Source organism: Gekko japonicus, unplaced genomic scaffold, assembly GCF_001447785.1.
Source record: "Gekko japonicus isolate JY-2015 unplaced genomic scaffold, Gekko_japonicus_V1.1 scaffold1255, whole genome shotgun sequence".
Classification (NCBI taxonomy): domain Eukaryota; kingdom Metazoa; phylum Chordata; class Lepidosauria; order Squamata; family Gekkonidae; genus Gekko; species Gekko japonicus.
This window is the reverse complement of record NW_015173164.1, coordinates 218,613-239,166: the sequence shown is the minus strand read 5'-3', so window position 1 is coordinate 239,166 and position 20,554 is coordinate 218,613. Positions and strand designations below refer to the sequence as shown.

General features: G+C 45.5%; 1 protein-coding gene across 1 annotated transcript; it reads left to right on the top strand.

Annotated features, from left to right (window-relative positions):
* Positions 1-6,757: 6,757 nt before the first annotated feature.
* LOC107119881 (keratin, type I cytoskeletal 13-like) lies at positions 6,758-17,908 on the top strand. Its single transcript, XM_015422497.1, has 7 exons — positions 6,758-6,952; positions 9,904-9,986; positions 12,993-13,149; positions 13,234-13,392; positions 13,843-13,968; positions 14,994-15,220; positions 17,601-17,908. The coding sequence occupies exons 1-7, from the start codon at positions 6,773-6,775 to the stop codon at positions 17,707-17,709; spliced, it is 1,041 nt and encodes a 346-aa protein (XP_015277983.1). The 5' UTR covers positions 6,758-6,772; the 3' UTR covers positions 17,710-17,908.
* Positions 17,909-20,554: the final 2,646 nt, after the last annotated feature.

Genomic DNA, 20,554 nt, shown 5'->3' with positions numbered 1-20,554 from the left:
TCCAAGTCTCTGGAGGTGTGTATACATTTGTGTTTACAGGCTTGTGGTGATGCTTATTTTATACATGGCTGAGATTATAAGTGATTAGAAGCTTGATGGTTTACAGGCTTGTGGTAGTACATCTATGTTGCTTATTTTATACATGGCTGAGATTATAAGTGATGATACTTGGCAAGAGTCTGTGTTTGAGCATGATGCCAGTTTGATTCAGTGAGTGACTGGCTTGGGTTAGCTGGAACTGGGAGGATACTGCTCACCCTCTCTTTATATTTCATTGTATCTGAAGAAGAGTGTTTGTGGACAAAACAGCTCATGTGTTGATCTTAAAGGTGACACTGGACTCAAGCCAGGATTTACTGTTTGCTGAGAAGAGTGTATTGTAGATAGTGCTTCAGATTTTGTTGTACCAAACTATATGATGCACTTTCCCTGGTTCTGTATGCTGCTCAAATAAACCACTATGGGAGTCTCTTGAGTATTGGTCTGTGAGCTCCCAGGTTCACAGCCCAGCTGGCAAATTGTCAAAGCAAATCGTCAAGGTCACTTGCCTGAGCTAAAAGATAAGAGAGCCAGTGAGAAGTGAAACCCAGAATTCCAGAGAAAGAGATCCATAGTATTATTGTGCAAATAATTCCAGAGACATGAAGGAAGCATCCTTGACTCTCATGCCCCACCCCCCATGGCAGCATAACTTACTTGCAGCCCCTCTGCACACATTACTTTTCTAATAGAGCAAAGAGAAAGTCTCTGGAGGTGTGTAAACATTTGGGTTTTTAATAGTTTTGCAATTAGTAGCTTGATGAGACAGAACAAAGACAAAGGAGAAAGAAAAAGCAGTTTGATTATGAGGCTCCAGAAGAGGCACCACAAGACCCAAAGCAAAAATTCAAAGTGAATTTCTATTTTGCTGTCTTAGATGTGGCCATACAATCAGTTGAAGAGAGATTCCAACAACTACAACACTATAATTCCCTCTTTGGCTTCCTTTATGATATATACAGTCTTAACCAAAAATGCCCAGATGTACAGAAGGCCTGCAAGAATTTGGAACAAGCATTGATGCACAATGGAAACAAAGATATTGAAGCAGAAGCTCTGTGTAGTGAACTGGAATCAGTAGCTCGAAGACTTCCAAAGTCTATGCCACCCCAAAGAGTACTTCTCTTCATACTTCAACAAAAGATCCAAGACAGTGTGCCTAATGTTTCTATTGCTCTAAGGATCCTTCTTACGCTTCCAGTGTCAGTGGCAAGTGGTGAACGCAGTTTCTCAAAACTCAAACTTATAAAAACACACATACGCTCAACAATGCTGCAAAAGAGACTACTTGGTTTGGCAACTATCTCAATTGAACATGCTGAAGCATCTGTGCTTGACCTGAGGGAATTGGTGACAACATTTGCTAAAGAAAAGGCACGCAAAATCAGAATATGATGTGCCTGAAATGGAAACACCAAAGATACTTAAATTTCAAGGTAACAGGATTTTTCAAAATCCTTTGTGATTTGTGTTTTTCTGTTTGAGAGAGAAAATCAGAGATGGTATTACTTTTTCTCACAATTAAAAAATAATAATAGCAATTTCAAAATTTGTGTTTTTCATTCTTCCTAAAATGCATTTATATTTGAAAATTGGTGGGGGCGCGGGGGGGGGGCAGCGGCGCCAGAAGGTATCCTTGCCTAGTGTTCCAAAAAGGCTGGAGAGGTATCCTTGCCTAGTGTTCCAAAAAGGCTGGAGAGGTATCCTTGCCTAGTGTTCCAAAAAGGCTGGAGAGGTATCCTTGCCTAGTGTTCAAAAAAGGCCCTGGCTGGATTCTTCCATAAAAAAGCTGCAATTAAAGTAACAGATCTGCCTCCCTCTCAAAGCGTGGTCTTAGATCTTTGCTAACTTGCATTTGGGGAGAAGCTGTGCTGTGTACCTGTTGAGGAACTGCAGTTGTTCTTTGGGCCTAGGCACGGAGGGTGGCAAGAGGAGGGAGCACACATTTATCCTTTCTAAAGAGCAGAAGAGAGTAAACAAGAAACGGGCGTTGAAAGAAGAACTTTCTTTTGAACTGTGCAAAAGTTTCCTCCCACATAGCTAAATGGACTCCCAGCTTTGCAACTGCCCCCCTCTTCCTGAATTGCTCCCCCCCCCCATTTCTGGGCTGTCACAGTTTTTCTAACATAGATATGCGAAAGGCAGCAGACTGAAGTGGTGGGGAAGGAGCTGTGCTACGCGATGCGTCTCTCAGCTAAGGCCGTTTAGTATTCAGGAGCAAGGTACATCTTTTTCCTTTTCTGCACAACGGAGTCTCCATGTGCAGCACTCAAGGGTTTTCTACCTATCTGAGTTGAATGGCAGCCATTCACTCGCACAAGAGAAGGTAAAAATGTTCATTCATGGACACTAAGATGGAAATGGGATCCACCTTCTTCCCTGATGTCCTCCATATTCTCGAAGGAACAATTCCTGGCCCCTAACATTCTTGCCAATGGCAGTTTCTTTATTTGTTCCCACAAAACTGAATGGGAGCAACTGAGAACAGTTATGAGCATTGCATATGTCTTCTCTGGGTTCTGTTCCTTGGTCATATAGGATCATGGAAACTGGTTTTTACATATATTGGCTTGGATCCTCTGATGGCATCCATTTCCCATGCACTTCTCTCTGGATACTGCAGAGGTTGTCCTCTGCTGCAGAGCTTGCTTCCTCCGCTGCATGTGGTGCCCAGTTAGGATCAGGACCATGGTGCACGTGGAGAAGGCCCTTCATCCTTCCTATTCTTCATCCTTCCATCCTTCAGCCTTCCTGAGAGCCAGTATACTGTAGTGGTTAGGAGCATGGACTCTAATCTGGGAGAACCAGATTTGATTCCCCACTCCTCTACAAGCTGCTACTGGTGTGACCTTGGGTCAGTCCAGGGCCGTAGCCAGGATTAAATAAGTCGGAGGGCACTGACATCACAAAATAATAAATAAATACAATTTTAAAAACTCACTTTTGCAGCATTCACAGTCTGCTTGCCTATGCAGGGAAGCAAGCTGTGCTTGTGGAAGGGGTGGCGGTGGGGAGTTCTCCAGGTGGCCCAGAGAGTTGGGAGTCTTCCAGGTGGCCCAGAGAGTTGGGGGGCCTGGGGGCTGCATGGAAGTCAGGGGGCCTTGGGAGGAAGTTAGGGGGCCAGGCCCCGAAATGCCCCACTGTAGCTACGGGCCTGGGTCAGTCACAAGTTCTTTCAGAGCTGTTCTCTTAGGAGCAATTCTTGAAAGAGTTCTTTCAGCCCCACCTACCTCACAGGATGTCTGGTGGTGGTGGGGAAGATGGTAAGCTGCTCTGAGTCTCCTTCGGATAGTGTAGGGCGGGGTATAAATCCAATCTCTTCTTCTTCTTCTATTGCACAATTTTCCCAGCTTGAAAAAGTCTGGGGAGGAGAGCATCATTTGCAAAACTCATATGTCCCCTGGGATAAATGAGGGTTTCCCCAACAGGTCCAATAGCAGCCCTCCGCCCGAGATTATGATGACTATTTGGTTAGATAGCTGTCTCTGTTCAGACTCCGTGTGTGTTCTTAATTAGCAGCATATCACGTATGGATCATTTACTTGCTCTGGAGCCATTTGCTTTGCAAATGCCTTGGGACTTTCCCCTTGCTCTTATGGCATTGTGTGGTCTGAGCGGCACAGGTGGATCTGTGGAGACATGGGGCCTAACAAGACACATTGTCCTCATTGGCTTCCTTGGTCTGCACAAAGCAGACGTGTATTGTGAATTCCCAGGCACACAGAGGCCAATGCAGATTGGGAGCACGTCCTATAGGAAGAGTGTCCATAAGATCCCCCACCCATTGTCATTTCCCCAGCCTGAAAAGGCCTCAGGGAGGGTGCTATTTGCACCACTGGGGAAGGGATGGAAAGAGGCTCCCTTGGGCTCTTTCAGGTTGGGAAAACAGTGTGGGAGGGGGATTCTCTCCCTGTGCTCTGCTGTCCCAAACTGATTCAGCCCACGTGTGCCTGGGAAGCAGGTTCCCAGCACAGTACTTGCAACACTCGTTTGATTGCATGGACCCTTGGAGAACACACGGAAAAACACTGTCTGAACGACGATTGGGTGGGGGAGTTACTGGGACGCTACGGGAGAGGGAAGGGAAGAAGCACGCCATACCTACATCACCTCTGGATAGGCACATCAGGGACGTCAAGGATGCTGTACTTATGTCACCCAGAAGTGACGGAGGCACATCAGTGATGTCAGAAGGGGGGACCCTCTGGTTTTTGGGCAAAACTCTATGGTTCAAAGCTTACTCTACCATAGAATTTTGCCCCAAAACCAGAGAGTTGCCTCCGATGTCACCAACATACCTACATCACTTTTGGGTGATGGAGGCACGTCACATTTGGGGTGGTAACTCTCCCCTGCTGGCCAGGTGGCCATCCCTGGGGGGGGAACGCTGGAAACCGGGGGATCCCCAAGCACTGGGGGGGGGACCTGTCAACCCTAGGGAAATGTGATATGAAATATATTATATTTATTTATTATTCATTTATATTTATTTATTATTTTTTAGATTTATAACCCGCCCTCCCCGAAACGGGCTCAGGGTGGCTGACAGATGAGGCACATATGCCAAGATTAATACAATTAAAAACAGAATAAAACAATCATCAATACAATACAATACAATACAATACAATACAATACAATACAATACAATACAATACAATACAATACAATACAAAACACCAGAGACGTTTCCACCGTGCAGTTACGGCGTGTTCAATTAAACATGAATTATATGTTGTCTTTCCTATCCCCTATGAAACATTGTTAGTCCCCTGTCTAAAAGTGTAACTGTAAATCACTTTGAGTGGGGAAAGCGATTAATAAATCGAAAGCATCCTCCTCCTCCTCATTATTATTACAATAAAATGCAGGTGCTCTAGTTGTCACAAAGGTCCTTAGTAACAAGATGGGGTTCTAGTAAAGATGGTCCCAGAACAACAAAGTAACAGTTCCAGACCGCACTGCCATCCATTCTTCATCCCAGGGCCGTCTCGCTCCCCGATGGTACCCACTCCAATTGGTGGTGGTGGTGGTGCGGTGATGATACAGTGGTGGTGGTGGCAGCTCCTACTCAAAAGCATGGCGGAAGAGCTCTGTCTTACAGGCCCTGCAGAACTGCGCAAGGTCCCAAAGGGCCTGGATCTCCTCCGAGAGCTCATTCCACCAGGTAGGAGCTGCCACTGAAAAGGCCCTGGCCCTGGTTGCAGCAACTTTGGTATCTTTGGGGCCTGGAGTTACCAGGAGATGTTGAGTCCCCAACCGTAGTGCCCTTGGGGGAACATATGGGGAAAGGTGGTCCCTCAGGTATGCCAGACCCTGGCCATATAGGTCTTTAAAGGTAAGAACCAGCACTTAGTGGGAAATAGTGGGAAGTGCCGTGAAGTTCCAGCTGGCTTATGGTGACCCTGTTGGATAGTTTGCCATTGCCGTTGTCTGCCTCTGCATAGTAGTGACCCTGGACTTCTCTTTGGTAGTCTCCCATCCAAATATTAACCAGGGTTGACCCTGCTTAGCTTTGCAAGATATGATGAGATTTGGCTATCTGGGGCCATCCAGGTCAAGGTATATGACACGTACTTAGGCCCATAATGGGGCTAGAGGATGGGTCATCCTGCTCTTTGGGGCATGGGTTTGGATAGATGGTTCTTTGGCTTTTCCCAGTTTTCCAGTTCAAGGTTTCAACAAAGAGCAACGTTTCTTCCTGGGGAGGAAAAAAAGGGAATATTAACAACTTGCTGGGGGATAAAGCCCTAATTAATTCTCCCCTTCTCTCTTTGGATAGATTAATTCCAGGAGAAAGTTAACTTGCATGTGGGAATATCCGGAGGCTCTTTGGTACGCCCAGCTGGTCCAGAATGCGCTTTCCAATATTTTGATTGTATCTAGTGCAGCATGCACTCCTACATGTGCTGGGGTCATGGCACCACCCAATCTTAGAAGACCTGGGCAAAAATGGAGGATTATTTCTTTCAAGGAGGTTCAATTTCCCTTCCCTAAGTGAAAAAAAAATTAAAAATGGATGATTCTGTGCAATTATAGATTTACTGGCGTGGTAACATTTTTAGAAAGGAGTGGTTGATGTTTAAAGAAACCGCCTTGTTTACTGAGATATCTGGAGGCAAACAGCCTCTGGGATTTATTTTCCCTTAGTGTGAAGGATAAGATGGAACTCATCCTGCCAGAAGATAGGAATGCTCTCCTTTGGTGGTGGTGACACCCTTAGCTAGAAAAGATATAAATTGAGATCAGCGAGGATGACAACCAAGCACTCTGGTTGAGTGTCAAGCTCTGCAATTCGGCACTCACTTTGGGTTGGTTGTGAATCGCCATTGCTATGAATAGCAGCACTAAATATGCTACAGCAACTCTAGGAAGAAAGAGCACCAGTGCTGGTGCCAATGTGAAGTCCAGGCTTCCTTCAGTCTCTTCCGGCCATGGCAAGAGAGGCAATTTCTCCTGTCACAGTCATGTCGGAAGTAGTTCTGCCTGCAGTCATGGGGTTAGCCAAAGCAACTTTTCGAGTGCCAGTTTTAGCGGTGGGTTTGTCAGTGGGAGCTATGGAAGGAGAATGAGTACAGGAAGTTTCCCTGGAAACAGCTATGGCGGTTACTCTCAGTTGGGATACAGTGATGGCCTCATTGAAGTTGGCGGTGGGATAGTTGGTAGCTTTGTTGGTGGGATGGGCGGCAACCCTGGTGTCTGTGGTGTTGTCTTCTCTTCCGTTGATGGGAAGATGATCATGCAAAACCTCAATGACCGTCTGGCCAGTTACATAGACAAAGTGCGATGCCTGGAGGCTGAAAATGCTGCGCTGGAAATCAAAATTGAAGATTTCTTTGCCCAGCACGGGCCCATTGGTGAGGCAAAGGACTACAGCTGCTATTATCAAGAGATCGAGGAGCTTAAACGCCAGGTAGGGGCATCCTCTTTCAGTCACATTCCAAATACTCCCATTTTGTGCATTTTTTGTTGCTGCATGTAAAAAGATGGAAATTTACAAAGAAAAAGGTGTTGTTCTCATCTTTAAAATGCTGGATTTCATTTTTGTTGTCCCATGTTATTAGTTATTTCTTATATGTGCATGTAAACGTGTAGCATAGAAGATACAGTTTCAGACAAGGCCTGAAGAGATCCTGGTTTACATTAGGAATGCCAAGAACTTGACTGCAAACATGTCCAGATGGGGGAAATAACTGAGCTGGGCTTTGGATCTTTTCCATTCCATTTCCTGCTATCTAAATCGAACAGGTTTGCAGTTGCCCACTAGCTGTGGTGGCAAAGGTTCATTTCCTTGCTTTGCCCTGAGGATGCTTTCGCATCTGCATAATAGCAGAAATCAATTCTCCCGCAGGCTTATGTATGCTTGGGGCAGGTAATTCAGTGTCATTGGAGGGGAACTGTGCCTCCCATAAGGCTGGGTGAAAATGTGCATGCACAATATAACCTTGATAACATGGAGTCAAATGGGAAGCAAACAATAAGTCTTTTTAAAAAATAATGGTTTTTTTAATATATCACTGGCTGACTGATTGATTTGTTCCTCATTGATTTATATAATTGGTGGCCAAGTGGTGCTCTGTGGCAGATCTGTGAGGAAAGTGGGAAACGAGAGCTCTCATCAGGCTGTGTGGAAATGCACAAACGTGAAATACTGCTTGTTGCACTGTACTGCACGGTCTGAATACATGGAAAGGAGCTCAACAAACAGGCTTGAACAGCCTACAAACAGTCAAATGATCAACAGAAAACTGGCTCCCTGTTTGTGACTTGCGAACAGCATTTGAGCAAAACTGGGGTGGGGGAATGTTTGAGCAACCCCGGTTCAAGGCCCCACTTGCTATGAAGGTGGCCAGGTGATCTTGGGCCAGTTGTACTCTTTCAGCCTAACTTACATTACAAGGTTGTTTGAGGATAAAATACAGAAGAGAAGCATGTACATGGGGGAATGTTTGAGCAACCCCGGTTCAAGGCCCCACTTGCTATGAAGGTGGCCAGGTGATCTTGGGCCAGTTGTACTCTTTCAGCCTAACTTACATTACAAGGTTGTTTGAGGATAAAATACAGAGGAGAAGCATGTACAGCAACCCAAGGAAAGTGTTCTCAGGATAGCACTGTAAATGAACCAACCATGTAGGTGGGAGCTGACAGTGTGAGTCTTTCCCATAAAAATGGTGCTGCTCTGGGAATGTGCATGCTTGGTGAAATTCCCTAGAAACTGAATATCCATTGCAGGAAGAGGAATGTGCTGTTGAGTCACAACTTACTCTTGTGGGTTTTGGGGGGCCATCAGGTCACAGCTAAGTTATGGTGATCCCTTAGATTTTTCAAGGCAAGATATTAAGAGACGGGTTGCCATTGCCTGCCCATCTGCAAGGCATTCCAGGCCAGAGATGAACATAGGGGGTTTGCCATTGCCTTCTCCTGTGTAATGATCCCAGTCTTCCTTGGTGGTCTGCCACCCAAGTACTTAACTGTGGCTGACCCTACTGAGCTTCCAAGCTGTAAACAGCTTGGGCTATTCAGGCTGTTATTGTGGGAAAGGCAGTACCTACTGCATTTCTGCCCATCATACAGATTTTAAAATTACAGGAGCTCTGCTGTGGGTGGGGGAGAACAAGGAAAGGTGGCAACACCACTGCAAGAGGTGAACCAATATTAGAGGTAACAGACATCACAAGAAATACAGGGGGAAAGGAGCAAGTTCAAGGATGCCCATGTCTGTTCATTAAAATCAGGGGGTGGATCCAGGAAGACACGACTGTGAGGGGGAGGAAACCCACAAAAATCTAATATGCAGGTGGGCTAGGGTTGCCAACCTCCAGGTGGGGCCTGGAGTTTTCCTAGAATTACAATGGATCTCCAGATTACTGTGATTGGTTCCCCTAAAGAAAATGGTGGCTTCAGAGGGCAGACTTTGTGGTGTACTAATGCCTTACCTGGACAGCCCAGGCTAGCCTGATCTCATCAGGTCTCAGAAGCTAAGCAGTTCTGGGCCTGACTAGTGTTTGGATGAGAGCACTCCAAGCAATACCAGGGGTCGTGATGCGGAGGCAGACAATGGCAAACCGCCTCTGAACATCTCTTACCTTGAAAACTCTAAGGGGTTGCCATAAGTCAGCTGCAACTGGACAGCCCCCCAAACCCCCACAAAAAACACTCTAGGCGAAATAATTCCCCAAATTCCACTCTTGACAGGCACCGCTCCCAAATCCCCAGGAATTTCTTAAGCTGGATTTGGCAACCCTAAGACAGGGTCATAGGACTACTTACTTCAATGAAAATAGCTGACATAATAAAGATCTTCCTCAGATACACATTCTGTAGGACCACACAGTTTGACTTCCCTGGGGGCTATATAGAACTCCTGAACTAGGGAAGACTACCCGCCCCTTCCCTTTCCTGGTTTTTAAATGGAACATCTCCTGAGAGTCCTGCATTTGAACACTACTGCAAGTTACGTTTCTTGAACAGCTTCTATTTTTATTCACTCCTTTGTCCTAGATTATTAACTTTTATGTGGTTTTGTTCTGTATGCTGCCTTTTAATTGATATTTTTTTCACTAGTTTGCACATTAGTTTCCAAAGGTGAGATAGAAATATTCTAATAATTAAATGACATTACATGAATACAAAATCCCTAAGGACTGGGACAAAATATCTCTCCTCAAAGTATTAGATTTAACTTGCATGGAGTTTGTTGTTGTTGTTGTTTTTAACATGTGAGAGAACATTAAAATAAGCAAGTGTTATAGGCTGGTCTTCTGCCTCAGGATTCTACAGTCTACTTCTTCACTGGGCTTTTGAATAGTATAAACTGAAGGCAAATGACAAATGTCCTTCTTAACATCTCTGCTCCCTCTCCAGATTATTTGTGCATCTGTGGAGAACAACAAAATCCTTCTCAAGATAGACAACAACCAGATGAATGTTGAAGACATGAAACAGAAGTTAGTATCAATCCCCCTTTACCAAATAATTAATACCTTTTTCTTTGGAGTTTCAGACACTTATCTGTGGAAAGCTTGGCTTATTTATTCATTTGGACTAAATGACCTGCTTGAAGCATCACAAAACTGAAATAATACCACAAAACTAAACAAGGCATTAAAGGAAGAGGAAGCAGAGTTGGGTGCCCACATAACAAGGAAGGGGACATTGAATGTAATTTGTGTCATTTGCAGAGGTCATTTCGGGGGGGAACGCGGGGGAACACAGTTCCCCCGGGTGAGGTGCAGGGGGGCGGGGCACATGATGAAGCCCCGCTCCCCGCTTCCGGCCGCCCCGCTTCCAGCCCTCATTCAGCCAGGAGGAGGCAGGAGAAAAGGGAGGGTAAGTTGCTTCCTCCCTGCCTCTCCCCACCCCTGCCTGCCTGGGGCCAGGGAGGGCCTTGGCGGGGCTTCCTCGCACTCCCGCTGGCCTTGCAGGTCCACCGCCGGGCCCCTGATGTCAGGGGGTGTGGCATATGCTAATGAGTTATGCTAATGAGTTCCCCTAGCTCTTTTTCTACGAAATGACCCCTGGTCATTTGCATTGCTGCATGAGGTGCTGATTTCAGGCAGAACTGAGTATTAGACGAGACACAGGGCTGCAACTGAAAATGGCAGCACTGAGCCTCATTTTCTCTCCCTAATGCCTAATAAATCAGAATATGTGCCATGAAGCCATCTTGCGTAGTGTTTCGAGAGTATCACATGAAGCAGCCAGTGAAGCAGATCAGGAGCTAAGAAGCCGAAATGTGATAGCCTCCTGGTCATGGAATTTTAAATATAGTAAAACAGGAGTCCAGCAAGACCTTAAAGATGAATGAAATTTATTCTGACAGAAGCTTTTGTGACTCACAGCTCACTTCATCAGATGCACTGGAATTCCCTTCCCTGAGGCTGATGCATTGGTATTAACAAAAGAAAAGCAGGCTGGTGAGGAGAGACTAGACTAGACCGGCTGGGTTAAAACAACAGTCAATAAAAAGAGTGAGTAATCAATTCACTTGGAGTAGGCAATGGCCACCCGCAACTGTTGTTAGACAGGCAAAGTAGATAAACATAAAATCTAGTGCACGATAAGCACCTACAGTAGGAAGTTACAGAACAATATACAAGATATACAACTTGCTGAAACTGAGGGGAAAAGATCTTGGGGTTGTAGTGGACAACTCAATGAAAGTGTCAACCAATGGTCCCTCTAAGCTGTGGAGTCTTGTGAGCAAAAATTCTACTTTGTGAGCTACCAGCATTAAAGTTATGAGTGAGCAATTTGGCTACTGCATAGATTAGTTTGCTCTGGAGACATCCTCCCTGAACTAGGATGGAAATGTGTAAGCCAGAGGCTAAAAAACTATGAGCTAGCTCACACTAACTCAGCTTAGAGGGAACAGTGGTGTCAACTCAGTGTACTGCGGCGGTGAAAAAGGCAAACTCTATGTTAGGGATTTTTAGGAAAAACTTTAAAAGGGGATTAGATAGATTAATGGAGGACAAGTCTATCAATGGATACCAGCCATGGTGACTGAAGGGAACCTCCACATTTAGAGGGACTAAGCCTCTGAATCCCAGAGCCAGGAGGCAACGTCAGGGGAAGGCCTCAGCCTCTGTGTCCTGTTGTTGGTCTTCCAGAGGAACTGGTGGGCCACTGTGTGAGGCAGGATGCTGGGCTAGATGGACAACTGGTCTGATCCAGCAAGGCTCTTATGTTGTTATATTAGCACATATAGTGAGTGATGAATTCTAGGCTCCTGCTAAGACCTGGTGGGTAAATTGTTTTGATATTGTTAATGAAGCCTAATATCCTGTTAGATCCTCTAATAGATTGAAATGAAATAGGATTCATTCATAAGTTCAAGACCACTTACCTACCCCCTCAGGTCTCAACAGGGGCTTGGAATTCAACACTCCCTTTAGGTGCCAGCCACCTTGAGTTTCTGTAAAGTAAACCCTAACCCTAACCCCACATCACCTTTCTATAGTGAATATAAACACATTGATTTAATGAATGTACACTCCAATGCATCTGATAGAGTGAGCTTTGACACATGAATGCTTCTGCTGCAATACATTTTGCTAGTCTTTAAACTGCTAGTGGAGTGGACTCCTGTTTCAGTTTGGTGGTACAGAGTAACATGGCTACCCACCTGGAATTGCATACCAAATGTTATAGAGCAGGGGAGATAAGAGATACAGAAATGCTGGGGTTTTGGCAAAAGCCAAACATCTCTTGCAGTGTCCAGTTCAGTCTGGTTTTGAACTTGTCGACAGAGTGCTAAGTGGAACAGAATGTCAAATCAACACATTCTTTTCTAATACAAATCATACAAAATCCAGTCATTGGTCATTTCTGTCGATAACAAACACCTCCCACTTTTAGTTTGATCTGAACGTTGGCCAGGAATACTTGCCTAACTATGAGGGAATGTGAAATAAAAGGTTGGATCAAACCCAAATTTCTGCTGAGGGGGAGGAAGGGTCCCCACAAGTGTTCCCTCTAAGCTGACTTAGTGTGAGCTAGCTCACAGTTTTTTAGCCTCCAGCTCACACATTTTTGTCTTAGCTCAGGAAGGATGGCTCCAGAGCAAATTAATTTATGCAGTAGCCAAATCACTCACTCACAACTTTAATGCCAGTCGCTCACAAAGTAGAATTTTCGCTCACAGGACTCCACAGCTTAGAGGGAACATTAGCTGGCCACCTGAAAAGGATATGTGGGAATCATGGGACCTGCATGTAGAAAAGCCATGTGGGGACAGAAAGGAAAGGAACTGGGTAAGATTGAGGGGGGAAAAATTGCCTGGATCCAAGTAAAAGTTTCCTTTGGCTATTGATTCTAGGAAAGACACAATATTTGCAAAAAGAGTAATTAAAATCCTGCTCATTGTGCTTTTGTATGTGTTTCTGTGCACATTTACTAAATAAGTGCAGCCAACAGATGTACCCTCTTTAAGTCCTTTCTTGTCAATTTAGGTTTGAGACCGAATATGGCCTTCGTCAGAATGTGGAAGCCGATATTAATGGGTTACAGCCCATTTTGGACCAACTGACTCGCAGTAAATCAGAGTTGGAGGATGAATTTGTATCACTGCAAGAGGAAATTTGTAATCTCAAAAAGTCCCATGAAGAGGTAACCAAAATATTCCCCCTCCTAAAAACAAACAAACAAAAAACCACAATGTAGGCATTATAATCAAAGGAGTTCTTTCTGCAGAAACTGAAGTCTTTCAAAAAACGAACCAGTGAGGTCAATGTCAAACTCAGCTCCTGCCCTGGACAGGATCTGAAGAAAATCCTGGAGGACATGAGATGCAAATATGAAGCAATGATTGACTCGAACCGCAAGGAGGTTGCAGAGTGGTATGAAAACAAGGTAAAGATGGCAGTCCCTTTTTGGCAAAACCAAATAGATGGCGAGCAGAGGTTCTTTCTCACGGTTAGCGAAAGCAGAATAAAGAATGCAGTTAGATTTAAGGTATGCAAATATTGCCTATTTATTCAGGTTGCAGAACCTGGATTTGTGCTTTTTTTATAGAGAAAAAACATTCACAACCCTGGCAATGAACAACTAGAACAGATATCAACATAAGCTCTTTGTTCTCGTGTATCACCACAATTCTATTTCTCTGCACAATTAATAAGTAAATCTTCTGGGCATGGAACAGGGGTCACTGGGGGTGTGTAGGGGGAAAGTATTTGTGAATTTCCTGCATTGTGCAGGGGGTTGGGCTAGATGACCCTGGAGATCCCATCCAACTCTATGATTATATGATTCTAAATACCCGTCCTGAAACTGCAGCTGTCTAGTCAATGTGTTTTGCAGCTTGAGGAGGTGAACCAGGAAGTCTGTACCAGCGGCAAAGAAGTGGAAAATGGCAACCAGAAGGTCATTGATCTGCGAAGCCAGCTGCAAGGCTTAGAGATTGATCTTCAAGCCCAGTGCACTTTGGTAAGTGATGAGGGCCTGATATGTACATTACTGCTTAATCCAGCAATACATGGAAGTTACAGCATTCTCCCATCCCATGACAGCTCAGCTTCCCCCATAGCTTCCACTGGGAATTACAAGTGAGTATTTAGGTGAGACAAAGTACACATGCCCATCAAATGTTAATTGCAGAATTGTGCAGCCTCAATTTACCTCGGTGCAATGGAGGGAAGTAACAACGGTTTTAACCCTGCAACCTCCATTCAGTTTTGCTGTTTGACACTGGGCCCCCTGTACTGCTATTAGCATTGCAAAGGAGAAAAAAATAGCAAAACTGAGTTGAAATTGAAGGGTTCATTGTCTCTCCTGTCTGCATGGCCCCAAGACAAACTGAGGCTGCTCAAGCCTTCAGTATGATGGAGTGACTAAAGCATGTTAATGTCATCTCCTTAAGAGGCAGTAGCTTGCCTTGCATCAAGCCACCAGCTTGATCCCTAGATGAAGATCCCATCTTTCTAACAATCAGCTCTGTTCTCTACGTTGGCTAGTAGAGGATCCACTGAATTTTCTTTTTTTCTTAAACTCGATTAAGGGGCTTGCAGAATAAAGGGCTTATTGCTTTCTTGCCAACAGTGTTATTCTCAGCAGTTACAGACTCCTAAGAGAGGGAGTAAGGAAGGGTCCGCAACAAAAAAGAATGACCCCAGAAAACATTGCAATCTCTGTCTCCCCATCCTTGTCTCCTTGATCTCAAATATCCCCTTTGTTTATGTATCACACCTTAATTTGAGGTTACTGGGATGCTGGATCTATGTGGCCATGCTTGTACAGCATTGATCTGCAGATCCAGAGCCAGATTCCTGTAATGGGGACGACAATCAGCACCTTTCTCTGAGACAAGTGCAGAATGAATTGAAGAAATGGCTTTCTTCCAGTGTTGTTTCTCTCTGCTTTCTGCATTGCTTCTGGCTTGAAAAGCTTTAAGTTTCTCATCCACATACACAGCAGATTTTTGCCTTCTGGCTATTGCTATTGTTGTTTCCCAGAGGGACACGCTGCAAGCCTCGCTAGGTGAGACCGAGTGCCACTACAATGCCCACCTGGCCGAAATACAGGGCCAGATCTTGTGCATGGAGCAGCAGCTGGCGGAGCTGCGCTTGGAGATGGAAGACCAGACCCAAGAATACAACAAACTTCTGAACGTTAAAAACCGGCTGGAGCAAGAGATTGAGACCTACCGCCACCTGATAGAAGGAGGGCAGCAAGACCACGTGTGCGTAGGCTGGAGAGATGAGCCAAAACCTCCCAGGGCAATCTCTCTCTCTCTCTCTCTCTCTACTCTCTCTCTCTCTCTCTCTCTCTCTCTCTCTCTCTCTCTCTCTTGGCCCCTTCCAGAAGGAGTGTTTTTCCTTTGTTTTCCCCACTTCTATCTATGACATCTCCAACTCTTTTAAATATTAAAAATACTATTTAAGATGTAAGGTAGAATGGAAAGGTCTTCCCAGGCTTCTGGCATATGACCTCACTCATTCCACCTTTTCTCTTTGTTAGTTGGAGTCTGCCACAAGTCCATGAACTGTGGGAATGACTTTTCATAGGGCATCTGACATTCACGCTGACTTCCCATACTAGGTAGCAATAGCCCTGTTCATAAGTTATATTTCTGATGCGCCTACCTCACATACTAGAAAAGCACACTATGTACTCTTGCTATGCATGGTCACCATTTCATGTGAACAGGGCAACTTTCAGTTGTGGTATGCGTGTTCGGAAACCCAAGATTGTTGGGGGCACATGTTCCCACATTTCAGAATGTGTCACCCTGCTTACACAAAAAAGTGGCCATGTATAATGAGAGGATTCAACACAGCACGCTCTCCACATTGGATTCTACATAGCATGAGGCACAGGTGCTAAAAATGTGACGTCTGAACAGGGCTGATGCTTTCCTAGAATTTGCCTTTAGCTCACCTTTCTCATGAAGACTGAAGGTGGATTACAAATTACTTGAAAAATTCAGTTGGACAGGGTAGAACAGCCAGTAAAGCATGTAATCAGACTAGGATTATAGTTAGTAAAAAAAGCCATCTAAGGCATGTCCTGCCCTGGTCAGTACTTGGATGGGAGACCAACGAGGAAGTCCAAGGTCACTACACAGAGGCAGGCGCTGGCAAAACCACCTCTGCTCGTCTATTGCCTTGACAACCCTATGGGGTCGCCAGAAATTGGTTGTGACTTGATGCCACTTTCCACCACCACCAAGTCCTGACGTACTGTAATGGGTTACAAAGGTGGAAGACAATGCAATCAAAGCAAGGTGATAACACAGAATACATTACAGTAGGCTACAGTGCTGTTCCTTTGTTAAAACATTCTCCTGAACTATACCATATACTACAGTTCTGACCCCTTTATTAAAATGTCCCCCTGAACATTTCTGTGAAATGTGCAAAAGCAAAGTTTTGATAAAGGTCTATGATGATAATGATGATGAAAAAAAGAAAACTACCCATTGAGCTCACCTGGAGACTTTGGGGGTGGACCCAGGAAAGGGTGGAGTTTGGGGAGGGGAGGGGCCTCAGCAGGGTACAGTGCCATAGAGAGTCCACCCTTCAAAGCAGCCCTTTTCTCCAGGGGGGCTGATCTCTGTCAGCTGGGGATCAGTTGTAAAAGCGGGAGATCTCCAGGCCCCACCTGGAGGCTGGCAACCCTACGTCCAGTACATGCAGTGAGTTTTTTCTGTCATCACTACATGTTACTTGCAGAAATAGAGGAATTCATAGTATGTCATGTTTTTGACCCACACAGTGACTGTCATGACAGATGGGAGGCAAGAATGAGGACTGGAAATTTGCCACTGGGATTCTGCAGATGCCTGATTGTATTGTGCAACCCAGATATAATAATTTCGATACTGTAATATACTCAGCTCAGACTGCGTGGCCTGCTTGGGCTCCACACGGTCAAGCGGCAACATCGAGCTTCGCTCAAAAAGACAATGGACTATGCGGATCCTAGCCCGCACCAATCAGGGGGCTGGTTCCCGGCCGAGAGCCTATGGAACTCTCGGCCACTGTAAATAACCTATTGGGAAGTAGGGGTGTGTTATGGGTGGCAGTTTCATGGGAATGTAAGCTGGCCTGCGAGCCGGCTAAAGTCATCTTGTTCCTGATCGAATAAAGTACGCTTAGCTGAAATCACTCTCCGTCTGCGTACTTTTCAGATACCATATCCATTCATGCTGTAAAGGCTAGGTAATGCTGCTAGCAGACCCTGCACATGCCTGGACATGCCATTTATAGTCTACCCCACTGGCCATACATTCCTGCCCTCATCAACCATATCCAGATTCATAATGAGTTTTGGGGAGCCTGTACCCCAAAGTGTGCCAAACTCTATCATGTCTGAACCTTTTCTGGTAAGAGCTGTGATAACTTTTTAAGATAAGCTTGTTTAGTTCCACAAATTATGGAAAGTCAAAGCAGGTTAGATGAATATTGGTAAAATCCAGTCTGACGACTTTCTTGAGAAGGAAGCTAAAGGTAACATGGCAGGACCTACAGTCAGTAAAGATCAGCTGGCAGAGAGACCGGATACTTGGCCTATGTAAAGACATTTTATGTCATTAATCTGAACCTTCTCGTTTTTCACAGAGGAGGAGGAGGAGCAGGATTCACTCACCCATCTTCAGCTGGGAGCACAGGAGGAACAAGTTCTCAGTCTACAAAACGCCAGTCAAGCCAAGTCACACGCCGCCATTAGTCATGCCTGCCTAAGAATGTACCAGGTGACGCACACATTATGATATAACATCATTGTGTCATTACTCTGTCCATCTGGAAGATTCAGTCAGATCTCTGCTATACTTAAGTTTCTAAAAATAGACGTGTTTGCACCGTGAAACATTACCATCTAACCTTAACAACCTGCCTCCTAATTCTTGATTTCATGTGAAATGTGGGATTTTGTGTCCATTTCTGCTTTGGCTAAACACAAAAGAGGTGTGTGTGTGATTTGCACAAAACATTGTTATTGGCATGGAAAGGAGCCCCTTCTTTGGTCCGTTTTCCTGGCTTTCCACAAACCATGAGAAATGGAATTATTCAATAGGGCTTTTTTGCACAGGTGAATAGGACTGTACTGCAATGAAAAAGGTAAAGGGATAGGGCATGTGGCCTGTACTACTGTATTGCTGCCTGTCATAGTAAGTATGCTCCAGACTAAGTAGTTTCTGCACTATTTAACATGTCACATTTAAATACTTATGCTTTATTTCAAGTTTATTTCAGCTCTGTTTGATTTCACATTCCTGTCGTCCAAACCCTATTTCTTGGATGTCCCATCCTTTTGATGGTGTCCTATCCTTTTGATGGTGCTTGACTTACACTATAATCAGCCTTGGGCCTGAGCAAGAAAAGCGGACTGTAAATAATCTGAATGAGAAATAAAATAGAAAGTACGTCCCCATTCCCTTCCCACCCCCAGTCTCCCCCCGGGTGGATTGGTGAGAGCTGCTCAAAGGAGATAGTAGAGCACAGTTCTTTTGCCGTCTCTCCTGCCAGCACTTCTCCTGGTGGGAAACGGGAGATCAGTCTGAAAAGGGGAAGTGGACAAAGAATCCCCAGTTATCGATGGACACTTTGCCAGGCTGTGGTCCTTGGAAAGTGCTGTCAGGTCAGCCCCTTCTCCTGTTCTAGATACCAGACAGCAACTCTAAAATTGCCTCTGGGGTATCGATTCATGCTGGGGTGGCACCTGGAGATCTCCCACTATTACAGTTGATCTACAGACAATCAAGATCAGCTCCCCTGGAGAGAATGTCTGCTTTGGAGGGTGGACTCTAAGGCACTGTCCCCTACTGAGGTCCCTCCCCTTCCCAGACCCAGCCCTCCCCAGGCTCCACTTCCAAAATCTCCAGACATTTCCCAATGCAGAGCTGGCAACCCTGGCTATTTCTTTTGGCGAATTGAGTCCAGGTGTCCTGGATTTTCGGGTTTTCCAGACCTGACTTGACAAAAAAGTACCATGCAGTTTGGCTCAGAGGCTACAGACTTTTTCCTGTTTAGGCAATTCCTATTCTCTCTCTCTCTCTCTCTCTCTCTCTCTCTCTCTCTCTCCCTCTCTCTCTCTCTCTCTCTCTCAACAGAGTACTGCAGAAGAATATAGAGTCCTGCTGCAGAAAAGCATCTGACTGAGCACGGCACTCACACACGTTTTCTAGTTCACAGCTCCCTGGAAGCCACTCAGAGAAAATGGAGAGCATGGATTTTTACCCTTTGCTCCTAGTTTTAGCCCTCACTCAAACGTCCGATAGGCAGCTGTGTAGCATCCTGTCCTAAGGCCGCTCAGGGGCCTCCCTCCCCTGCCTCCTTTTGCTCCTGGCAAGTTCCTTGCTTTTCGCTAACGCAAACACCTTCATCCAGGAACTCTGTCCCGCAGTTGGTTTACTAACCCATTTATGTCTAATAAAGGCTTTGCTGGTTGCAACTGAGTGCCAAAGGGTCTGGCAATGTGAAGCTGACAGCTGACGTACGAGACACCCCATTTAATAGGCGTTGCACAATGTGAAGTTGGATCGCCCTATGCTTTGGCTGAAGTCCTCCTGCAAGACATCCTTATAAAACTGTCATGGGCAAGGCTAGCTCCCATGTGCTGAATTTATGAGGCAATAATTATGACTGTGATGATGATGTACAGGCAGCCCTTGGGATGTGGAGCAGGCGCGTACAAGACAAGCCTTGCATCCCATGAGTGTCCATCCAACGGCAGGTGATCCAAGGGGAACTCTGCATCTTCTCAGCTCCTGGGCATGCCTTGGGTCCTTCTAAACAGGTCACTGCAGTTTCAGCAGCCCTCCCTGCAAGAGTCTGTTTGGCTACCAGCTAGGCAGCTGAGCACTCCGGCAACTACATCCATCTCAGCTTATGGGCTTCATCCGCCTAGGGCTGCCGGGTCTGACTCAGGAAATATCTGGGGGCTTTGGGGGTGGAGCCTGGAGCAAGGATGTGACATCACTTTTGTGATGTCACATCCTGTGATGTCACTTCCAGGTCCAAACCCACCCCCCATCCAGAAGGTTCCTGTGATTCCATGGTAGGAGCTTGGGCTTCTAACACAGTGGTTGTTCTCTACTCATTCTCCACCCAAGCCACACACACTGCTACCATGTAGGGTTACCATGTGAGACTGACAAGCTGGGCAGGGGACTTTCCAGGAACCTCCGGAAGGGGGGAGGGAAGAAGCATGATTGAACTCCAGAGGGAGTTCTGGCCATCACATTTAAAGGGACTGTGTTCCTTTTAATTGCCTTCCCTCCATTGGAAACAATGGAGGACAGGGGCACCTTCTGTTGCAACTCATAGAATTGGACCCCCTGGTCCAATCTTTTTGAAACTTGGGGTTGGGGGGCTTTTTTTAGGAGAGGCACCAGATGCTATGCTGAAAATTTGGTGCCTATACCTCAAAAAACAGCCCCCTAAGAGCCTCAGATACCCACAGATTGATTTTCTATTATGCCCTATGGGGACCAATCTCCATATGGTATAATGGAGTGCCCAGTGGACATTCCCCCCTAGTTTCTGATTACCCTGAAGTGGGGTGAGGGCCT